The sequence below is a fragment of the Cololabis saira genome, chromosome 23, assembly GCF_033807715.1.
Source record: "Cololabis saira isolate AMF1-May2022 chromosome 23, fColSai1.1, whole genome shotgun sequence".
NCBI lineage: Eukaryota > Metazoa > Chordata > Actinopteri > Beloniformes > Belonidae > Cololabis > Cololabis saira.
In genome coordinates, this window is record NC_084609.1 from 16243774 (window position 1) to 16264735 (window position 20962).

A 20962-nucleotide genomic window follows, 5' to 3' on the forward strand; every position below is an offset into this window, starting at 1 on the left:
CTGGCTACTCAAACTAAAGGCCCCCGCTTTGCAAGAAACAAAACTCGGGTCATTCACAAACTGAAGAGCCTCAGAAGTTCTTTGCGTTCATGAACACAACAACAGGAGAGACAGAATGAGACTCCTGGTCATACTTGTGAAAGAGGATTTGGGGGAAGTCACTGTACAAATCCAGCATCGTTCAGCGTGGATCCACCACCCGCTCCATCTCCTGCATCAAGCCAGTTCTTCTGATGTTGGTGAAGCCAGCGAGGCCGACCAAACAGACAGCGGACCGTAGTGTTAAGTAGTAACACTCGATAACGCCGCCCGAGTCGTGTTCCCTCCCCTCAACTCGGCTTCAGGTACCGGGGAGGCAATGACATACAGTATCTAGTAAGCAAGGAACACGCGTTCATCATCCAGGGAAAATAACGAGGTCTTATCTCAAAACACCAACTGATAAAAATAACTCAAAGACGTTTCTGGATTACAGTCATTAAAATCCCCCTTGACAAGGATCGGTGTGTCCGGTGTCATCAGCCCAAAACTTTGCACAGTTACTCCAAAGGTGGAGCTTTCCCTCACGGCTCATGGCTGGATATAAACAAGAGTCACAAAGAGCTGTGGAAATTCCCCTGTAAGTAAAAGTGTTGGAGGAACACAGCCACGAGCTTGAGGTCTCGTGGGCACAGTGACTGCCTGACGACCACTCCCTAGCGACCACTGGGTTTCACCAGTTTTTGTTCACATATAGACACAAACCACCACTGAGTGACGTACCGGTTACTGTGGCATGTCTTTGGAGGGGGTTAGGAGCTCCAAACCTGTCAATCACAAGCTCTGACTGTTAATCCTGCGCCGTGAGCCAAGTGAGCAGAAAAAGCGCTGTTGCACTCCCTCAGAAACCTGACATTTGCCTGAACATCATCCACTGTTTTGAAGATCAACTGGATGTTTGCAAAGATGATTGACGGAAGGGTATCTGACAGTGCCCCTGTCTCTTGGTGTGTTGGTGCAGCGTCCTCACAGCTCTCACCCTTAGGGCCTGAATTACTAAAGGTTTGCGTGCGTAAAAACGTGTGCAAACTTGACAGCACCCGCAAACCAATGTGCGAGCTGATCTACTAACAGCGTGCAAAGACGACTGCGTCTCTGAAATCCGCAGAATAGCACACGCAATCCATTTAGTACTTTTGCCCTGATGAATAATCAATATGGGACGTAACCGCCAGAGAGCGCTAAATACTGGGAGGGGAACATGCAAATATGTCCATTTACCACCCGCAATGAGATTTACCAAGCCAGAAGTAGTTGCGCGTGTTGTGATTGCGTCTGTATTTAATACGTTCGAAAGGAAGGTGCTAATCTGCTGCTGCTGTTATTGTGGCAAGGAGGCGACATCCAAAATCAAAGAATACGCAGAGAGAGAGTCTTTATTCTGCTGCATGCTATTTTAACAATGGTTGCACAAGTTTTATTAAAGGCCACTTTTTCTTTAGTTCTTCGCCTTATATCTTGCCACCTTCTTTTAATGTGCCCCCCTCCACTCGCCCACAATTTTATTTATTTTATTTATCGTGATTTTATTTCTCCACATGTTTTAGACAGATTATTAATAGGAAAGCAGTGAGAATGCACTTTTTTCCTTAAAATGCTGTCCTACAGGACTGATTTTATGCCCGCCCTAATAAGCCTCGTGCCCCCTCTGAATATTTGCTCTGGCGCCGACCCTGTCTCTAACTCCAACTCGTCAAATTTCATTTTGCGCTTGCGACTATCCTGCTTTCCATCCACTCTCCATGGCGCAAAGTTTGCGCTCGCAAACCGTAAGACACGCAACACCTCATTTAAATACTGAGGTTTGCACCTGTTATCAATTGCGCACGCAATCTTAGTTGATCACCCGCAAACCACACGCAAACAGCACGCGCAAACTTTTTCAGTGCACACGCAATTTAGTACTCTTTATTTAGGATCTTAGTAAATCGGGCCCTTAGTGCCTGGTTCTGGCTTTCCCGCAGATGGATCCAGCAGGAGGATCTCCTTGGGGGAAAACTGCAAAGTCATCCATGATGCCCCCACCAGAATTACACAACAGCAGAGGGAAGTGACTGCTGTATTGGAGAGGCTAGCTGGACGTGCAAAGTCCATGCCAAAGGTAGCACAACAGAGACAAAACAATGAACAGGCCCATCAGGTGAGTCATCATCATGTCCGTCCGCAGGTTATAAAGATAAACGGGCTGAAAGGGTTTAAACAGCACAACTTAAAAACCCTAAACTAAAACAATTAAATGGAACAGTTTAAAAACCATAAAAAGCAGTGAAAATCCATTGAAACCAGCACATAAGCACACACACTAATGGTGAACGTCACCATTACCAACGCTACGGTAACTGTCAGCAGCAAACTGACAATGTTAGCCCTGGTGGCAACATGCCTAAGTTCAAATACATTTCTATTTTAAGCCTCTGATCAGGCTCAAAAATGTCATCACACTTAAATGATGTCAGGACTGGTGTTGTGAGGACCCAGATGCAGACGAGCGAGGCAGGAGTTTGCAAAAAAAAGGGTTTAATTTCCAAACCAAAAAACAAAGCGCTGCTTAGCAAGATCAAAAACACACGGAAACAGGAGCAAAAAAAAAAAAAAAAAAACTGGAGCAAAAACAGGCAGGACACATGGAGGAAAACACAGTCCGGAACCACAAGGAGCAAGGGAATGACAAGACCAGATATACACAGGGGATAACGAGACACAGGTGCAGACAATCAGGGCAGATGGGACACAGGCGGGGCAAAACAGAAACACAAACTGGGGGAAATGTCAACCACTGACAGATGATAGCTTGGATAAGGTCCGTACATAAACATAACCTTGTTTTTGTACTAAAACTGTATAGACACTTTCATTGAGGTGCAGCACTATTAAGTTACCATATGTAACTAACCAAGTTTTTCTGTTTGTTGTTGATACTAACTTTCTTTTTTTGGTATCTATGTAGTTGCTGAATACTTGGACTATCTATCTATCTATCTATCTATCTATCTATCTATCTATCTATCTATAAGGACTGGCGTCTACTTCTGATGCCAGCTTGTTGTAAGTTAACTTCTGATGATGTGCAAACTACTTACAATACACGCTTGCCTATTTTGTTATGAATGCATAAGTACTGATCCAGTTCTACACATGCAGAGCCCATGATCTCCTCTTTTGCATCAACTGGCAGTAGTCTGCATGACATTGGTAGTCAGACTCCTTCCACACCCAACTGAGTCTTGTCCTGAGGGTTTTGCACCCAGGGTTAACAATAATTGCCATTTTGCTGCAAACAGATTCTGTTGCAACTCAAATTTGCTTAAATTCATGTCATTTTACTAACTAAAAAGGTTTCCTTACTGTCTACAATAGATGCAGGGTTGTTTCACTGAGGGAATATTTCTTCAAAAGCGTGATGTACTACTGCTTATTGTATGCCCATGTTGGATAATCTGCTTTGATCCACCCACAGACTCAACCACCGCAATACTTTCATATACAAAGTTATTCTTGGTTTTATCTTCATCCTTCAACAGGAAATTATTTTCTTTGCCCCCAAGACTGTTATCCATCCCAGAAGCTCACAAGGACTTGGGAGCACTCCTGGTTAAATATGCCATTGCCTTTGGAATCAGCTGAATGATCCTATTGATCCAGTGGAGGCGGCCCCGCTAAAAGTGTTCAAAGTCATTTGAAATATATTGGCAGCTGCTGGTGAGACTGGGTTGGTCGTCACTTAGCTGGAAAGTTAGTAATTCAGTACCTGTCTTCCAGAGTTGACATACTGAAATATCCTTGACTAAAATATGTTTCCCCACACTGCTTCTAATGTACTTCTGACTTGAAATATGATTTTTGTGTGTGTGTGTGTGTCTCCTGTGTCATCATTCTAATCGAGGTGTGTAGTACAGCTGAGGTCTCTGTCATGCTGTCTTATTTCAGAGGTAAATTGAACTGAAACATTGCAGCAGCATTACAAAATTCACGACTGCAGTGAGCGATAGCCCTGAGTATTGAAGTCAAAAAGATAAACTATGATCAAAACAACCTGGTACATTCTTCACTCCTCTTCATTTCTGCTCGCAACCACTTATAAACTCTTCATAAACTTCACAATGTTTTAACATACCTGTCCTGGCTTGTATATGTAGCTTATGCAGAGTTAAATATGCAAACTGGGACCCAAATGAGATGGCTTTGTTCTTTCTATACAGTACGTCAACTGTCACAACCAGGGAGAATTATCTGCTATAATACATCCACAAGATAAAGTGGAAAAACCACGTCCCTAATCAAGTAGAAAGGCTTAAAACCAGACTGAAACCTTCATAAAAATACCAATCTTAAAAAAAGTTTGTTGCCTTAAAAACAATGTTCTTCTAGACTTTTGATAAAAAGGGATATTTTTAGAGAAAAAAAATGTAAACAAACTGCAAGCTGGCGGGGTTCAAGCTCTTCTTTTTTAAATGAGTTTGTACGACAACACGCTTAAAGGGAACAGCACCTAATCTGAGACATGTGCTTATATCGAAGCACATTTTTGAACCAACAGTGTCTTAGATAAAAAGGAGCAGGGATCCTGTCCATGATGTAAATGTCTGACGATGGAGGACAGATAAAGGGAATGTAATGGGCTCAAACCTCTGGAAAAAAGCTGCATACAAAGACATAGATACTAGAAGTGATGCTAGAAGTAGGAGACATTCTGAGACCAGAAACTTTTCAGAAATTATTATATTCAGATTCACAAAGTCTTAATTACTCCATATAAACACACACACACACCCCTATAGGAGTGTGTGAGTGAATGTTGCATGACTCTCACAAATGGTAACACATTAATGCGTCACAGGGAACCGCCGAGCTGAAAAACAAAGACATGGTCATGAATTGGAGGTGGTGACTGAAAGAATGAGGTCATAAATACAGGCTGCCAAAATGAGCGTGTTGTGAAGGTTGATGGGATAACCCTTAGGGATAGGGTGAGGAGCTCAATCATCCGGGAGTGGCTCACAGCAGAGTCACTGCTCCGTATTGAGGGCTGAGGTAGTTGGAGCGTCTGGTCAGGCGGTCTGATGGATCCCCTCCAGATAAGGTGTTTGGGACAAGCCATGTTGTATAGGAGGCCTTGAGGCAGACTGGACTTGCTGGAGTGATTTTATCTTTCAGTTGGCTGGGAATGCCGTGGCGTGTCCCTGGTAGGGCTTGGTGCCTGGAGAAGAGTGAGGTCTGGGGATGCATGCTCAGCCGTTTCCCTCCACGACCTGGTCCCAGATAAGCGTCAGAAAATGACTAAAAGGATAGATATCTCCTCTAAGTGTCAATATCTTTAATGTCAGGTCTTAAACAATGCTTGGAGATTCTGCCCACCTCTGGTTCATGTGTTAGTTTGACTTTGTTGCAGGTGTAAACCAAGGTTCAAGCAGCCATGTTTATCATGTGTATTAGGGCTGGGCGATATATCGAGATTTTAATATATATCGATATATTTTCAAACGCGATATGGTACGAGACAATATCGTTTATATCGATTAAAAAAAAAAAAAAAAAAAAAAAATTTTCTTTGATTTTGATATAGCTTATTTTGTGACAAATTGAGATTTGCACAAATGTTTTGTTATTTGCACAACTGTCAACCTCAGTGGAAAAGTCTGCCTGTTACTGTCTACATTGTATTAATTGTACAGTGTATTTTAATTTAATTGTTATGCAGGAAAGGGATATTTGTTTTATTTTATTCAAGAAGCATTTTTATTCTATATATGCAGGCAGTTTATTTTTATTTCACTTGTTTTATACATTTTGATATTGTGCAGATCTCTGTTAATAAAGGTACCTGTGTGACATTTGGCACGAGGCTTTGTATTAAAACTGACTGTTTTTTTAAGGGTTTGCCTCAGAAAAAAATGAAGCTAACAGAGATGCTATGCTATAATGCTTTGGGGGAAACCCCAATTATGGCACAGAAAACATATCGAGATATATCTCGATATTTTTTTTTTATCGAGTATCGCCATTCAGCTAGAAAATATCGAGATATGACTTTTGGTCCATATCGCCCAGCCCTAATGTGTATGTATTTTCAGATGTACACCAAGGTTCAGTAATGCAGGAAAATGAAGGTGGGCCTTACTTGAAACTTCCTCGGAGACAACGGTTGAAGACAGAGAAGCCCGTGTGCAGTTTGGGGCCAAGTTTCCAGTGAAGACAAAGGAAAACCCGTACTTTCTGCACCGCCCACACACAACAGTCCCACAGTGTGTACCTTTACAGGGGTTGGAGGGAAAAAGAGAATACCCCGCCCACGTCCGGATCCTGATCAACCTCAGTCGTTCAACACTTCCAATTTCTTGTAAATCTGACCACAACTTTAAATAACATTATTTCAAAAGAAACTAGGGCAAAATAACACTCAAGGAAGCTTAAACGCTTACATTTTATTGCAATTTAAGTAGCTTTGAACAAAATTAAGTTAGGATTCATTTTCTTGGGAGCTTACGTAAAGAACTACTGAAAATTTCACCCCAATCCATCAGATAGTTTGAGAAAATTTCCAACAAAAACAATGAAAGTGGACGTTAGGATTAGAATAGAGTATTGGGAATCGTCATTCTCAGGGAGCATTAGCAGTTGTCCAATTTCAAAGAAATTAGATGTTTTTTTTTCTTCTAGTAGAAAAACAAAAGTGAAGCACATAATAGAAATCCGATATTTGAGACATTTCTAATCAAATAAAACAACAACTTCCACCTCAGCATGACTAAAAATAGCCTTCAGTTGCAAGAAAAGCAGAAATATGTTTCATGTCTTTACAAATGTAGAGTTGGAAACAAAAAAATAAATAAGTTCTAAGTTCTTAGATGATTGAGAATAAATAAACCAGAAATGTCATGGTAGCCGTTTTCTGAGAGAGTTTTCAACAAGGCAGACTTCATTTCTGTTTGGATCAGCTGTTTTTTTTAAACTTCCTCACTCCTCTGGCTGCTCCCATCCACACAATCTGGTTGTGGATGTACATCACATGTCTTTTTCCTTCCTGTGCTTGGCTACAGTTTTCTAACAGGAGGTCTATGCATCAACAATGTGTGCGTTCAAAAGCCTGTATTTCCAACACAAAATCTACAGATCAGGGATGATCCTAAGGATGACAATATAATGCCGTTCAAACCAAAAGCTGTTGAGATGTGTTCCTGTTTGTACAAAGTTCTCCTCGCCGTTCGTAGCAGAGAATAAAAATCAGAAAGTCCCAGACATCAGCACCCTGAGTCATCGGAGGACCATGAAACTCAGCAAAAGCTTTCTTGTCAAATCATTCAGTGGTTGGTGAAAAGTGTTGGATCAACATTGAAAATCCCACTTTAGCAACATTGTCAGCATTTGCTTGTGGGTGAAGTAACAATTACAGGATGAAATGTTTGAATGTGTTCGCAAGTATACCAGCTTTTCTCAAGACAATGTTTAGAAACTTTTATCAGAGTAGCAACAAAGAGAACCGTTTCAGCAGATAAAACTCTGATAAAGACCAAACTTGTCTGTATGTTTGAGCAATTGTTTTTTCAGTGGTTGACAAATGTTATGATGCAACGCCAAAGCACCAGCTTCAGGTCAGGAAAACTGATGCTGCAGAATCACAGACTCTTTTCTGGTTCAGCCCAAAGAACCGCTATGACGATGATCAGACGACAGGACAATGGAGACCAACCATTTTCTACAATGTCAATGTTTACTTAACCCCCCCACAATCCTATCAATAAAACTGATGAGTTGCACTCTTGGTTACAAGTTATGGAGAAAAAAACAAAAGAAGTAAAAGGACACATTTACGGATTTTAAGGGCGAAGTGGGGCTTATTTGAATAGGAAGACACAAGAAAAGCCCAATTAATTGAAGGAGTTGCTTCTCCAAAACCTCCCGTCTTTCCTGCAGCCGACTGCGCGTTGAAGAGTAGGAAAGGTGCCACGGAGCGTTTCTTATCTGCTCTGCACGTCTCTGTGATTTGATCCCTCCACATAACTCTGAATGACTGCAGTTTTATTTCCTGTGAGGCAGACACACACACACACGCTGAAGGAACTGATTTACGGTGAGAGGATTTAAAAACTCATTTAGTTTCAGTGATAAGGCAGTGAGCTCCAGCATCAAAGCCTAATTATACTGTTTCTCCTTTTTTATCCTCTTTTCTGTCATCTATATTATCATCTAATATTGTAGCATCAGTTCAGTATAGAGTGTGTGTCTATCTGTGTGTGTGTGTGTCTGTGTGTGTGTGTGTGTGTGTGTGTGTGTGTGTGTGTGTGTGTGTGTGTGTGTGTGTGTGTGTGTGTGTGTGTGTGTGTAGGTGAAAATGTGTGTGTAATTTCAGTGAAAAGGTCCTTTTCAGGACATTTTGTCTGTGCCGACACACTCGGCTGACTGTGTGTGTGTGTGTGTGTGTGTGTGTGTGTGTGTGTGTGTGTGTGTGTGTGTGTGTGTGTGTGTGTGTGTGTGTGTGTGTGTGTGTGTGTGTGTGTGTCTCTGAGCAGTACTTGTCCCTTTAATGGCATTTCCACAGACTCTCACACACGCAGTGCAATCAGCCGTCCACGGTCACCGTGGCAACCAGATGCCGGTCAAGGGTTGCTCTGAGTTTCCATTCGTTTTTTTAAGGGAGTTTTAAATGCTTTTACTATTTATTTATACAGCACTTATTTTATTATGATAAAATGTGCCATGTGGTTTCAATTTTCCAATTTTACTGAATTCTTTGTTTTGATAGTTATCGTCTCAATCAGACCTTACACTTGTCTAGCTTTTGTTTTTCCCTCGATGACCCAAACCAGGCTCAGTGTTCTGTACTGAAGTCCTGACGAAACTGAACTGTTTTTATATGACGACTTTAGCTATGCATTGCCAAAAATATTAGCAATTCACCGTTTCTACATTAATTTGCCATAAAATGTGTTGTGACTCTCATCCAAGTCTCAATAACACAAACACAATATGCATAAGCTGGTAACACACTCCTATGGTGCACTCCTCATTTACAAAGCTTCAACTTCAATCATTTCTATGAATGCCAAAGCATGCTTAAATTTCACTCTGCTCACTATTTACTCACAAATTCATTCTGGTCACAGTTCATGACCAAGGTTTCATTGTCCTGTTGCATCACCCAGCTTCTCCTAGGCCTCTGATGATGGACAGCCAACCTCACATTATCCTGAATTATATTTAGGTGAAGTTGCAAAGTCATCCTCCCTTTGATGAAGGCAAGAAATCCAGGCCCTGGACCCTTTTAGGAAACGAAGTGGACTTAAAACAAGAAAACCACTTGATTTAATTATCCAGACCTGTTAAGCAAATGTTTTCAAAGTGGAACTGAACACATAATGCAGCTGCAAATGATGCATTGCATGATGCAAAGTGAGCATCTCTGCACATAATTGAATATAAATATGCTAGTCATTATCCAACAGTGTCTGGACAGCTGTACCCAATTTTAGGGCTCTGAAACCAGAAGACTCAGTATTTCAAGGGATCAGAAAAATAAAGATAATGCTGCTGACGGCTAAAGATGAGTCATGAGGCAAGACGTATCAGTCAGTGGGCCGAGGGAACATCCATTCCAGTCTGTGATACTACAGAAATACGGTTTGTCCTCAGTGAACACACACACATATTATATATATATATATATATATATATATATATATATATATATATATATATATATATATATATATATATATATATACACATATCTTAAAGTGTGCAAGAATCTGGAGTTGTCACTGCACGTTTTTCTCTCTTTTCTCTCCGTACCTGCTTCTTCCTCGTTAACACTTTGCAAAAGAAAAGTAAAAGCACTTTTTTTTAACTGCTCTGTATTAATATTATTATTACTTTTTGCTTTTGTCCTGAATTTTTCTGAATCGGCGTAGTAAGCATTCACCACCGACTTGCCTGCAAAAATACAATTGAATATGAGATTAGCTCTTTGCTCCGGCACCTGTTTATGAACGCCGTCTCATTCTCTGTCGGTTCTGGCCGTTGTTTGAAATGAATTAATTTCCCAAAGTCTGTTGTATAAAGTTTAAATGTTGACTCAGCGTACTGTCCGTTTTTATCCGAGAATAATACGGGCCACCTCGCAGTCCGTCGTCCGCGCACAAAAGGGTGCATGGACTGTGTCTGACACTGAAAGGCTTTTGTGGATCTCTTTAGTCTCCCTTTAGTCCTGCTTCCTGTTAAGAGGGAGGGGTTCTGCGGTGAGTGTGTCCGTGCATGTACGCGCTCTCTCACCTCATTTCCATGCATGTTGGCCACATATTTGAACTCTGGGATTCCGACGGTGTGACGGCGAGGGCTGACACCCAGAGCTAACACCCACAGCTCCTGTTCTGAAAAAAATACAGAGCAAACACAGCTTTAACACAGAATAGGACACATTTATTTTGTCTCATCTTTAAATAACAACACAGTTGACTGGATTTGTTATTGCAAAAATAGCATATAAATTGAATTAAGGAAGACAAAAGAATAGACGGGAGCTTATCAGTGCATCCGGGCCAATAACTGTGTAATTCATGATGTCTCAGGGTCAAGTCAGCACAGATTGCACGGTTTATTGATTTTTTTTTTTAAGAGCTTCTTGAAAGCAATCTGGGCGTTGTTTCTACAAGAGAGAATAATGGGAGATCCTTCCTTACTAGCTGCAGAAATACCAGCAACCACAAGTAATCCTGCAGTCTGAGACGGGATTCACATGTACACATTCAGGGCCTTAATTCAGGGCCTCGCTCAGCCTGACTCACAGGGAACGTCATTGTTGAGTGGTTAAGTAGAATTTTTAGGTTACTGTTTAACTTTGCCAGCAATCTTCGTGGTGGAAAATTAAGTGCTAGTGCATGCACCATTCAGTCAGATCACACCACCCAACAAGTGTTTGTTTAAACTCAGCTGCAGACATGTGTGCAGACACGTGCAGACAGCAGAGACGTGTAATTGTTCCTAATGTTCTCACACCACCACAGATTTTGTGGATAATTTGTTCAAACTTTGGTTGGGACTTTCCTTGTAGTTGCTGCACTATTGGATATAATTACCATCAAAAAGACCTTGACCTTGCAATATTATGTGCATAACTGATCCCAGAGTTTGTAAATGTACTTTTATAACAATAATATAAATCTGAGTTTTTAAATTATGTAATACAAATACGCTAATTAAAATAAGGGGCTGCTGTGAACATGTGTTATTTAAAGCAGAGGAGTACATGTAAAACTCAGCAATGTACACAAGTGTGGGACTCTGAAATTACCAGACACTGTCTTTATAATTCAAGTTGATTGGACGGTAACAGTTTGTTCCCAAATGAAGCAGTCCAATCGGAGGGATAATGGTTTTGTTGCCTTCGACTCTGCTGTAGGTCCTGAGAGTGAAGTTGGATGGCTGGTGAAGTATGACTCAGAATAATAGTTTACTGTCTTAAGTATGAAGAAAGTGTTCAGGTAATTTATTTGTACAAAGTTGTTCAAGTGTGTCAAGTTCATTCTCAGTACCAGTTGAAAGCAACTAAACCATTATCCGCCTGACTGTACAGTTGGATCTGTGATCACGTTCTTAAGATGTGTTTGTTTCACCTCAGAAGTGGGAACTTGGAACGATGTTTCATCTGAACTGACTGCTTTAGCATAGCATAGTAACAAGTCTGCTGATCGAAAGCCGATCGTACTATCTTCATGTGTGACTTGGTCTAAATAAGGGGTGCCCAAAGACGGTCCTCGAGGGCCGGTGTCCTGCACGTTTGTTTCCATGCTTTAACGCACCCTGACAGACATGGCTGTGTCATTGAGAGTTATGCAGACCTTGAAGTCAAGCTGATGACAAGCATTAATTAGAATCAGACGTGTGGAAACATCTAAAACATGCAGGACAGCAGCCCTTGAGGACCAACTTTAGGTACCCCCGGTCTAAATAAAAGCGAATGGAAGTGCCACAAATCATAAAAATACTGGCTCTAAATCAAACTTGCCCTCCACGGTCTATATTCTCATCCCTAGTTTATAACAAAGGAAAATGTTTTGTTTGCATATTGGAAATAAGGATGGGAGACACATGACACCTGTTTTTATGTTAATATTATTACCATATGTTCTTGGAAATATTTGCAAAACTGCGATATGAAGAGATTAAAGAATTAGGTGCAATGGTAAAACAGCATGACGCTCCTAACACATACCCTTAGATGGAGCTTATGCTCCAGACGATTAGCTTCTACATTCACACATCTTTCCGAGACATTACCAGAGAGATGGCTGGAATGATCTCAGACATTTGCATTCCCACATGCCACCCCTCTGGAACATTTCTGGAACATTTCTGGAACATTTCAAGCCTGCAGTGCACGTGTGAACAAAAGCTATTGTGTCCATGAGAAGGACTGCGTTTCAGGAGTTTGACATGCAGAGAAGGAGGCAGGGTGCAGATGTGCACATGCTACGACAGATTGTTAACAAGAAATCGCCTTGTGTATGCAGTCGTTTACAGACAGCCTGAAGTGAGCACTCTCCCATAATGACAGACATGTAAAATTCAACACTCCAGTGAGAAACAAAGACTGTAAAGACCAAATGGTACAAGTGGTGCTCTGATGTTTTTACAATACAGCCAAACTTGGTCGGTAAGAGATTTAGGAAGGCTTCAATTTGTATTTACCACTTGGAAATAAAGTTCACTAATGTATATTTTTAAATCACAGATGTGGTGATCCTGCTATTCCTCTTGGGTCTATGAAGCATGCAGCTCTAGAGCTTTCCAAAAGCATTTTCACTGAGACCAGCTGCTTGACTGGAGCTGTGTTGCAAATGACTGACTGAACGAAGGTCTACAAGCCTTTACAAGTCTGTAACACACACACACACACACACACACACACACACACACACACACACACACACACACACACACACACACACACACACACACACACACACACACACACACACACACACACACACACACACACACACACACACACACACACACACACACACACACACACACACAGAAAAAAACAGTTAAAACACGGTAAGGTGTGAACGGGTTATCACAGCGACCTGAGGGAAAAATTGCCTCACTGCAAAGACAAACGAGATGACGCACAAACACGAACACACACATAACCACACACAGATACACAAGGGTTGGAAGCAGGCCAGCTGGTGTCCTAGATTAGCTCAGATTAGCCATCCGTGTCTGCATGTGTGTGATTAGCCTGATTAGGGCGTCCCAGATTAAATGAACCGCCGTCTTCAGTCCAGTCATACGATCACGACAGCAGTCACCAGTCAGTGTCCTGGTTGCCATAGTGACTGACACCTGACACTGCAGTTGACAGCAATGCGGTGGGAGTGTGTGTGTGTGTGGAAGCACGTGCTCAAGTAACTGTGTTAGTGAAACACCAAAATACCAAAAGTGTTCAATTACTAATGAGACTATTTTCTCTTTCAATCATTTAGAAAGTAAAGTCCAAGCCTGGAGTCAAGTTTTACTCTGAATATGTTACTTTCTGTTCACTTCCCTGTTTATTTCCATTCAGATGTGATTAAAACAAAAGTGATGAAAAGCTATTCTCTATATTGCAGATGAGTATAAGACATCTAATACAGGAAAACAAAAGTGTTTAGTCCGTGTGGATACTTAGACAACCCTCCTTTTGGTGGTGTGTTCTGTGTCATTATTTTGTCGCTTCAAAAATGTTTTGATACAAAGTAAATGTGTCAGATAAAAAAAAAAAAAAGCCAACAAACTGCCCCTCACATCATTTTTTTATGATTTTGATATAGCTTATTTTGTGACAAATTGACTTGAATGTTTTATTTGAGATTTGCACAAATGTTTTGTTATTTGCACAACTGTCAGCTTCAGTGGAAAAGTCTGCCTGTTACTGTCTACATTTTATTAATTGCACAGTGTATTTTAATTTAATTGTTATGTAGGAAAGGGATATTTGTTTTATTTTATTCAAGAAGCATTTTTATTCTATATATGCAGGCAGTTTATTTTTATTTAATTTGTTTTATACATTTTGATATTGTGCAGACCTGTTAATAAAGGAACCTGTGTGACATTTGGCACAAGGCATTGTATTAAAACTGACTGTTTTTTTAAGGGTTTGCCTCAGAAAAAATGAAGCTAACAGAGATGCTATGCTATAATGCTTTGGGGGAAACCCCAATTATGGCACAGAAAAAATATCGATATATATCGAGTATCGCCATTCAGCTAGAAAATATCAAGATATGACTTTTGGTCCAAATCGCCCAGCCCCACCTGATACTGTATTAAAAAGTATTTCTCCTCTTACTGGCTTCCCTCAGTACCACTTTTCCCCTTTGTTGTAGTACTTTGATCATGGAAGCCTAATTTACAAGATCTTCTCCTAATAGTTAATGCTTGGACGAAGCCAGAGTACCTGGAGAACACCCAGGCAGTATTTGGAAGAACAGACAACCTAACACAACACAGACAGGGGTCCAAGGTTTGAACCGTACTCCAACATCCTCCATGCATGTAAGACTCATTCTTACAGTGTTATTCTCATGGAGAATGTATGGTAGAGTGATATGTATTTATGGTGGTTCATTGTAAATGGAGATATTCTCCAACAGTTTAAACATTAATGTAGAAGCAGATTGGTTTAATTTCAAATCACTCTTATCATGGCTTTGTACTTAGTGAGGTACCGTTTCAATGAATCAAGTCTGTCACAGTGACTTTAATTACTCCGAGCATCGTACGTTTCTTAACTCTAGGACGGACCAGAGCAGGGAGCAGGTGCTTCTTTACCTCTGACAGACTTGCCGATGCTGTACAGGTGTGCGATGTCGGGGTTGGAGGCGTTGACCTGGAGGAGGTACTCCTGGATCTCACGGTTGTTATGGTAACGAAACTCCAGGGTCCAGGTGGGGATGAGGAGGAGAAAGGGAAGAAGGAAGAAGAAGGGTGATGATGGCATCACTGCAAGCCAACCTGTAGGAGAGATAGGGAATTAAAACAGTGACAGCAGAGGATGTGGATGTGATACAAACAGTCTGTTAGATTCATATGGAAATGATGCCTCTTAACCCACGAGATTGGACCTAGAAGTCATCCTTCCTTTACATTTCCTCAATTGGAGAGCACTGATATTAAAAGTGAAACAGTGTATTGCGTGTGCATAGGAGGTCAGTGAATTTTGTTATTTCACCACTTTATAAAGAAATATATTGGGATATAAAATGAAAACCTCACCTGAGTGCACAGAAACCACATGACATAACACTCAGCCTACAAACAGTGTATTAACTCCTAATAACTTTAAATACTATGAAGTGAATTACATGAAAGAATATTTTCAAATTAAGTTAAATAACAACATCCCTACTAAATACTTTTAAATGTTGAGAAAATTACTTTAATTCGTTTGATTTTGGACTGCTGCAATAAATGAAATAATTTAAATTCCATACAGCTTCAGCAGCTACTTTTAATGTATTTGTTACCATAAAAGCCCAAATACTAGCTCACTCCAGATATCAGACTTTTTAAGGCTGACTTTATTTCCAGACGGTGTAATTTCTAATCACCCACTGTCTGGCTTTCTATTGGATGGACCAGTTTATATGGTTGTCTCCACCAGCTCAATGTTGTCCCTTTTACTGTTTTACAGCCTTTCATGTCATATTAAAATAGCCATTTTATGATGAAAATATACTTTATTGCCACTTTAAACTCTAAAAATCTGTTTCCTCTATTAGCATCTGTGCTAGACTAACTGGATAAAACTGCTCACTCAATAAAAACTACCGTACTATAAAATATTCCCTGTTTTGTATTCTCTTTTATGGCTGCTTTTAAAGTGGGTGGAACTCAGCACCCACAAACACCAGGATCAAAATATAATGACAGCTGAAAGCCTGATCTTAAAACTTAAGGAACAACAACCAGCTCAAAAGCTTACCCTGCGTTCACACTGAAAGCGTCAAAAATCTCCTAACGCCTGCATCTCGCTTAGGCCGAACACATCGCCAGGCTGTTTGGGACTACCAGATCTGTAAATATGTCATTCCATAAGATGCTTAAATGTAGAGGGTACAGTGACATCACAGACCACGATCAGAGTATGTATGGCGAGTCTAAGCTTGTGCACTTGGGTAGTTCGTACTTGGCAAGTCGAACTCACGAGAACATAATTTGGAGGACCCGAGGACACGTCTGTCTTTCTGCATCTGGATGAGCAGGTTACTTGTGTACTTGATGACATCACACCTCAGCTAAGAGGCAAACACGCATTGAAAAACACCTTCAGTTTAATTGGGTATAAAACTTAAACATTAAAACGACTGGGAATGGCACTTGTTAAAGTTTATATAACCATCACTTTATACGGTGTATTTTTAAAGGGTTTTATGCTTCTGTATTTCAGCTGTTTTATAAATACAATTTGGTGTAACTGAAAATAAATTGAAAATCTTTCTTTTTCTACCAATATTGTGACTTAATGTGCTTTTTCTTTTCCCCTTTTTCAATAAATCCTAATGGATGAGTTCAATAGTAACACAATATTTTATACATTTTGTATAAAATGTTCTTCTCAGACCAGGCGTCTTTGTTTCAAGTCTGGCATCTTTTAATTTAGTCAGTAAATGCAATAAAAATACAACAATTAATCGGTTATTTTTAATAAAAATTCTGGTTTTACTTTATATTTAATATTAAGACCAATGAAAACACAGTGGAACTGCCCTTTAGCTTTGTGGTGATTCAGAAAGTAACTTCAGTGTTCATACCAATCTGATATCCCTCATTTAAGCCTGTTTTCATGGTCACATAAATTACCAATCTGCAAACTGAGACTGATGAGTGACAACATCTCTGATTCATTAGAAGGGGAAAAAAAGATAAATCAGCATATTGATCAAGCGCCAAACGTCTTACATGCATTGGAACTCATTAGAAATTAAGTTACATGGCAGTTCCTCGACTGACCGGATCCAGAAGCCAGTACATGTAAATCTCCATGTTAAAATGTCCAACTTTGGAGCAGAAATAAACATGTTTACAGCTTGGTTCAAAAAACTGTTTTGGTCTAAATCGTTTGATCTCACACCCATGCCAACTATGAGGGGGGTACATTTTTTTGTACCACACCAGGAGAGTTTAAAGCATTACATTTATTTCTAATATTATTGATTTACAGGCAAAAGCGATTGATCGTTCAGCCCTAATTCTGGTCATGTGAAACCCATTCTCTGATACCTTTTTAAGTCTACCGAAGTCACCACCGAATGCATCCAAAGGGCAGATCAACTAGACGTGTCAGGAATTTGGACCGGACTTGATGAGATGCAGACGTGAGAATTGGAACAGTACTTTGGCTGCAGATGATGACATGCATTAAAAAAAATGAAACGGCCCAGTTTTCCCAGAAAGTCAAGAAGATGACTCCACTGCCTTAAAACAAGCTGCTATGAACAGAGCAGTGAAGACATGACTATAAAGAGAGCTGTTGTACTTCACCTATGAGATATTTTGACCAAAGTATGTTACGGATATTCCATTAAGCCCCCAGGAAATGTTATTAATTTATGAGAAAAAGGTACAAAAATGTGGGTCTTTTTTTTTTTTTTAATGGTTCAATTTGCAAAATATCCAATACATAATAATTAAACTGATAAACGAGTGCTAACTATTTTTTTTTATCCCCTGGCTAATGAATTATTTCCAAGGTCACCTTCACAAATGTGAGCATTTTAAACTTTTGACTGAATCTCTGGGTTTTAGGCTGTCGGTAGGACAAAGCAAGACTTGGGATTTGGTCGGTCATAACGGGCACATTTCATAATTAACTGACACTTCATAAGCCAGAAAAGTAATTGACTTCTTGAGAAAATATAGAGATTATTGACACAGAGTTATTTGTGACAGTCTAATTACATTCCATCTCAAAGGAGCAAAAAGACATAAAAGCAATTTAGATGAGAAACCAGGAGTTATCTGGAGGAAAATGAGATCAGGGCGTCCACAGCTGCACAGAAACAGACTGTCAATGCAGAAATTCAGGAAATTAAAGTGGAACATGAAAGAAAATCGTGAAATATTGTTTCGGTGTCCTGTCACTTTGACAGCAGCATCACCAGGGAAGCAGTTGTTCATCAGTCAGGTTCTGTTCATGTTAACATGTCAACCATAAACTGAACCGTTGGCTCTCCAGGAGCTCAGCTCCTGATTGGCTGGACCACTGCTCATTTCTGTTAATGTCACCCACGTGAGAAACTGTAACTGAAGTCGAATGTGGATCCCCTCGGGGGGGTGGGCTGTCAGAGCTACTCTAAGTAATGGGTTCTTGTCACTGTCTGCAAATTCTGCCAGTCAACCTGCAGATCATGTCTACAGATTCCTAGAGGAGCTGTACTTGTGTTTCTTTTAGTGAATTTTACTTTAGTCTTTAATCTGATGAGTTAATTAACTGGCATGGGTCATATTTATTTCTATTTTTTTAAGTTTAGAGAGAACAAATATGTTCAATGCTGTGAGTTTGTCCAATACAATTCATTTTCAATCCACACTCTCTATTTCAAATTAAAAAAAAGGTACAAGTAAAGAAAAGAATTGAAGAGAAAAAGTTTGGGGAGACAAAGAATAAATGTGTGATGCTGGATTTGACTGAATTTCTGAATATGCCTGGGGTGGTGTTGTGAATACTGATAAATAATATATGGAAAAAAAATCACAATATTTTTACAGAAAAGGAAAAAACAAAAGTTCCCACTCAAATACTTTTTTTCTTGTGTGTCCTTTTAGAGGCTGAGCAACAGAGTTTTATCAGACAGTTTTAGGATTTCCAGGGCTTTTTCTGAAGCAAATATCAGGTTACAGACGTCATTTTAAAATAAATTCTACAGGTTTGACATTAGTATTGTCTATATTTACATTTTCACTGCAACTTAAAAACAACTTTGCACTATGTTGTTTGAAGCTTTTCCTGATTTCATAGTGAAGCTGAAAGGTGTTCATGCAGTTTCACACTTTCCACGTCATTTTACAAACCAATCAAAAACAGCTTAAAATTAAATAATTATATGGAAACAGCATGGCTGGTTAAGATATATGCCCCAGTTAGGCCCTGGATGACAATTGGTGCAAAACCACAGCAAATACTGGGAAAAAAATTGAAAATGCCTTATATTATTAGCCTAAGGTGTGTATACAGTACTCGAGTTGAGGGGGGATGAAGGGGGATGGCATCCCCCCTGAAATAAAAATGATCCAAATCATCCCCCCTGTAAAACTGCCATCCCTCCTTTCCATCCCTTATGTCATTTCATCAACGAATGTGATTTTACTGCTATTTAGAGTTATCACCAGAAAAATAACACCAGAAAAATAATTTATTTGACAATTTTCACCTGTTTCAAGTAAATTTTCACTTGAAATAAGTAGGAAAATCTGCCAGTGGAACGAGATCTTCTTATTACAAGCAAAAAAAATCTTGTTCCACATGCAGATGTTTCTACTTATTTTAAGTGAAAATCTACTTGAAACAGAATAAAACAGTTGTTTTTTTCCAGTGACCAGTCTTGTTTTAAGTGTAATGAGATTTCTTTTACTAAAATGAGACATTTTAACTAGAAATAAGACAAATATTCTTGTTAAGATTTTGAGTTTTTGCAGTGATCCATTTTACTTATCCTGTGAAGGACAGAGTCATATTGATAAGTTCAGAAAACTGTTATTTATTTTTGTGTTTTGATGTACTTGATGTACTTGTCAGTGCTATTATTTGTAATATATTATATTATTTGTAATCAGGACAAATTATCTGTCCCCATATGATAAAATCCACCATCCCCCCTAATTTTTTTACAACTCGAGTACTGTGTGTATAGGTCAGTCGTAATGATTAATGGAAAAAAGGCGTTTCTTTAATGACGAGATTAAATTGTGAAAAAGCTGCAGTTTTAATCACCGACGACAACATGGATTGACTTTTTTTTTTAATCAATATTTAATAGAAACAGTTAAACCAACCACATAGCAGTAATGCTTTAGGAAATGTACATTTGACAGGTTTGCAGAAATAGGTTACTAACTATGAATTAATGGAAATATTACAAAATATTATAACCCCACAAGTTAACTCACACACCTTTGGCCGTTCAAAGGGCAGCAATTAGCAGATACGGAGAGTCTAAATAAATATTACTGGGACACCGGCGGAATGTGGACGCGTCCATTCCCATCCCAAACACTGACAGACAGTTCAGTAACAGAAGTCCTACCTGTCGTCAGACACCAGCGGAGGAGACCGTTCACACACCAGCCTGCTGCATCTGCCCCGCTGATCGCTCCATGAATGTTACTTATTCACCAGCGGGTCTGCCTCCGTGCACCCGGCGGGGCGGGGCGAGCGAGAGTCCGGTCTGTGCGCGGGGGCAGCGCAGGCGGAGTCAACAGGTTTATGAATGAAACAGAGCGTCGATTCATCTGTTTGTTTCCCGTCGTTCACGCGATTCACATGTAAATACAAGCGTATATGGATGAGTCAATAAAGGTGACAGAGGCCGAAAGTGTTGAATTAACTGACGATGGATTACCTTGTTTTATTCATTTTGCTAAAGTTACAATGACAAATATGAATTAAAGCTGCAAGCAGCGATGAACGGGCCCTCGCACTCATGGCCACCGCCCCCATAAGCATATCAGAAATGACACCACCCACGACTTCCTATGTCAAACCATTCAAAAGATATAGCAGAAAAAAGGGACAACCAATCAGAAGAAGGGGCGGGGCTAATTCAGGCCAATGAAGGTCAAGGACTCCATACAGAATCTGATGACACCACCCACGACTCTCTATGTCAAACCATTCAAAAGTTATAGCAGAAAATCGGGACAACCAATCAGAAGAAGGGGC

The 20962-nt window shown here is 39.9% G+C and overlaps 1 protein-coding gene across 2 annotated transcripts in view; it reads right to left on the minus strand.

Annotated features, from left to right (window-relative positions):
* The window catches only part of cpm (carboxypeptidase M), a 37483-nt gene extending 17093 nt beyond the window's left edge, over nucleotides 1–20390 (minus strand). Inside the window, exons 1-4 of one of the 2 annotated variants that reach the window (XM_061714463.1) lie at nucleotides 20328–20360; nucleotides 16229–16319; nucleotides 14854–15036; nucleotides 10306–10403 (exon numbers count right to left, since the gene is read on the minus strand). In XM_061714463.1, the coding sequence (XP_061570447.1) occupies nucleotides 10306–10403; nucleotides 14854–15036; nucleotides 16229–16274 (327 nt within the window). In that variant the 5' untranslated portion in view covers nucleotides 16275–16319; nucleotides 20328–20360. Of the gene's footprint in view, nucleotides 1–10305; nucleotides 10404–14853; nucleotides 15037–16228; nucleotides 16320–20327 lie in introns of both variants that reach the window. The other variant, XM_061714464.1, reaches the window with a different exon arrangement.
* Nucleotides 20391–20962: the final 572 nt, after the last annotated feature.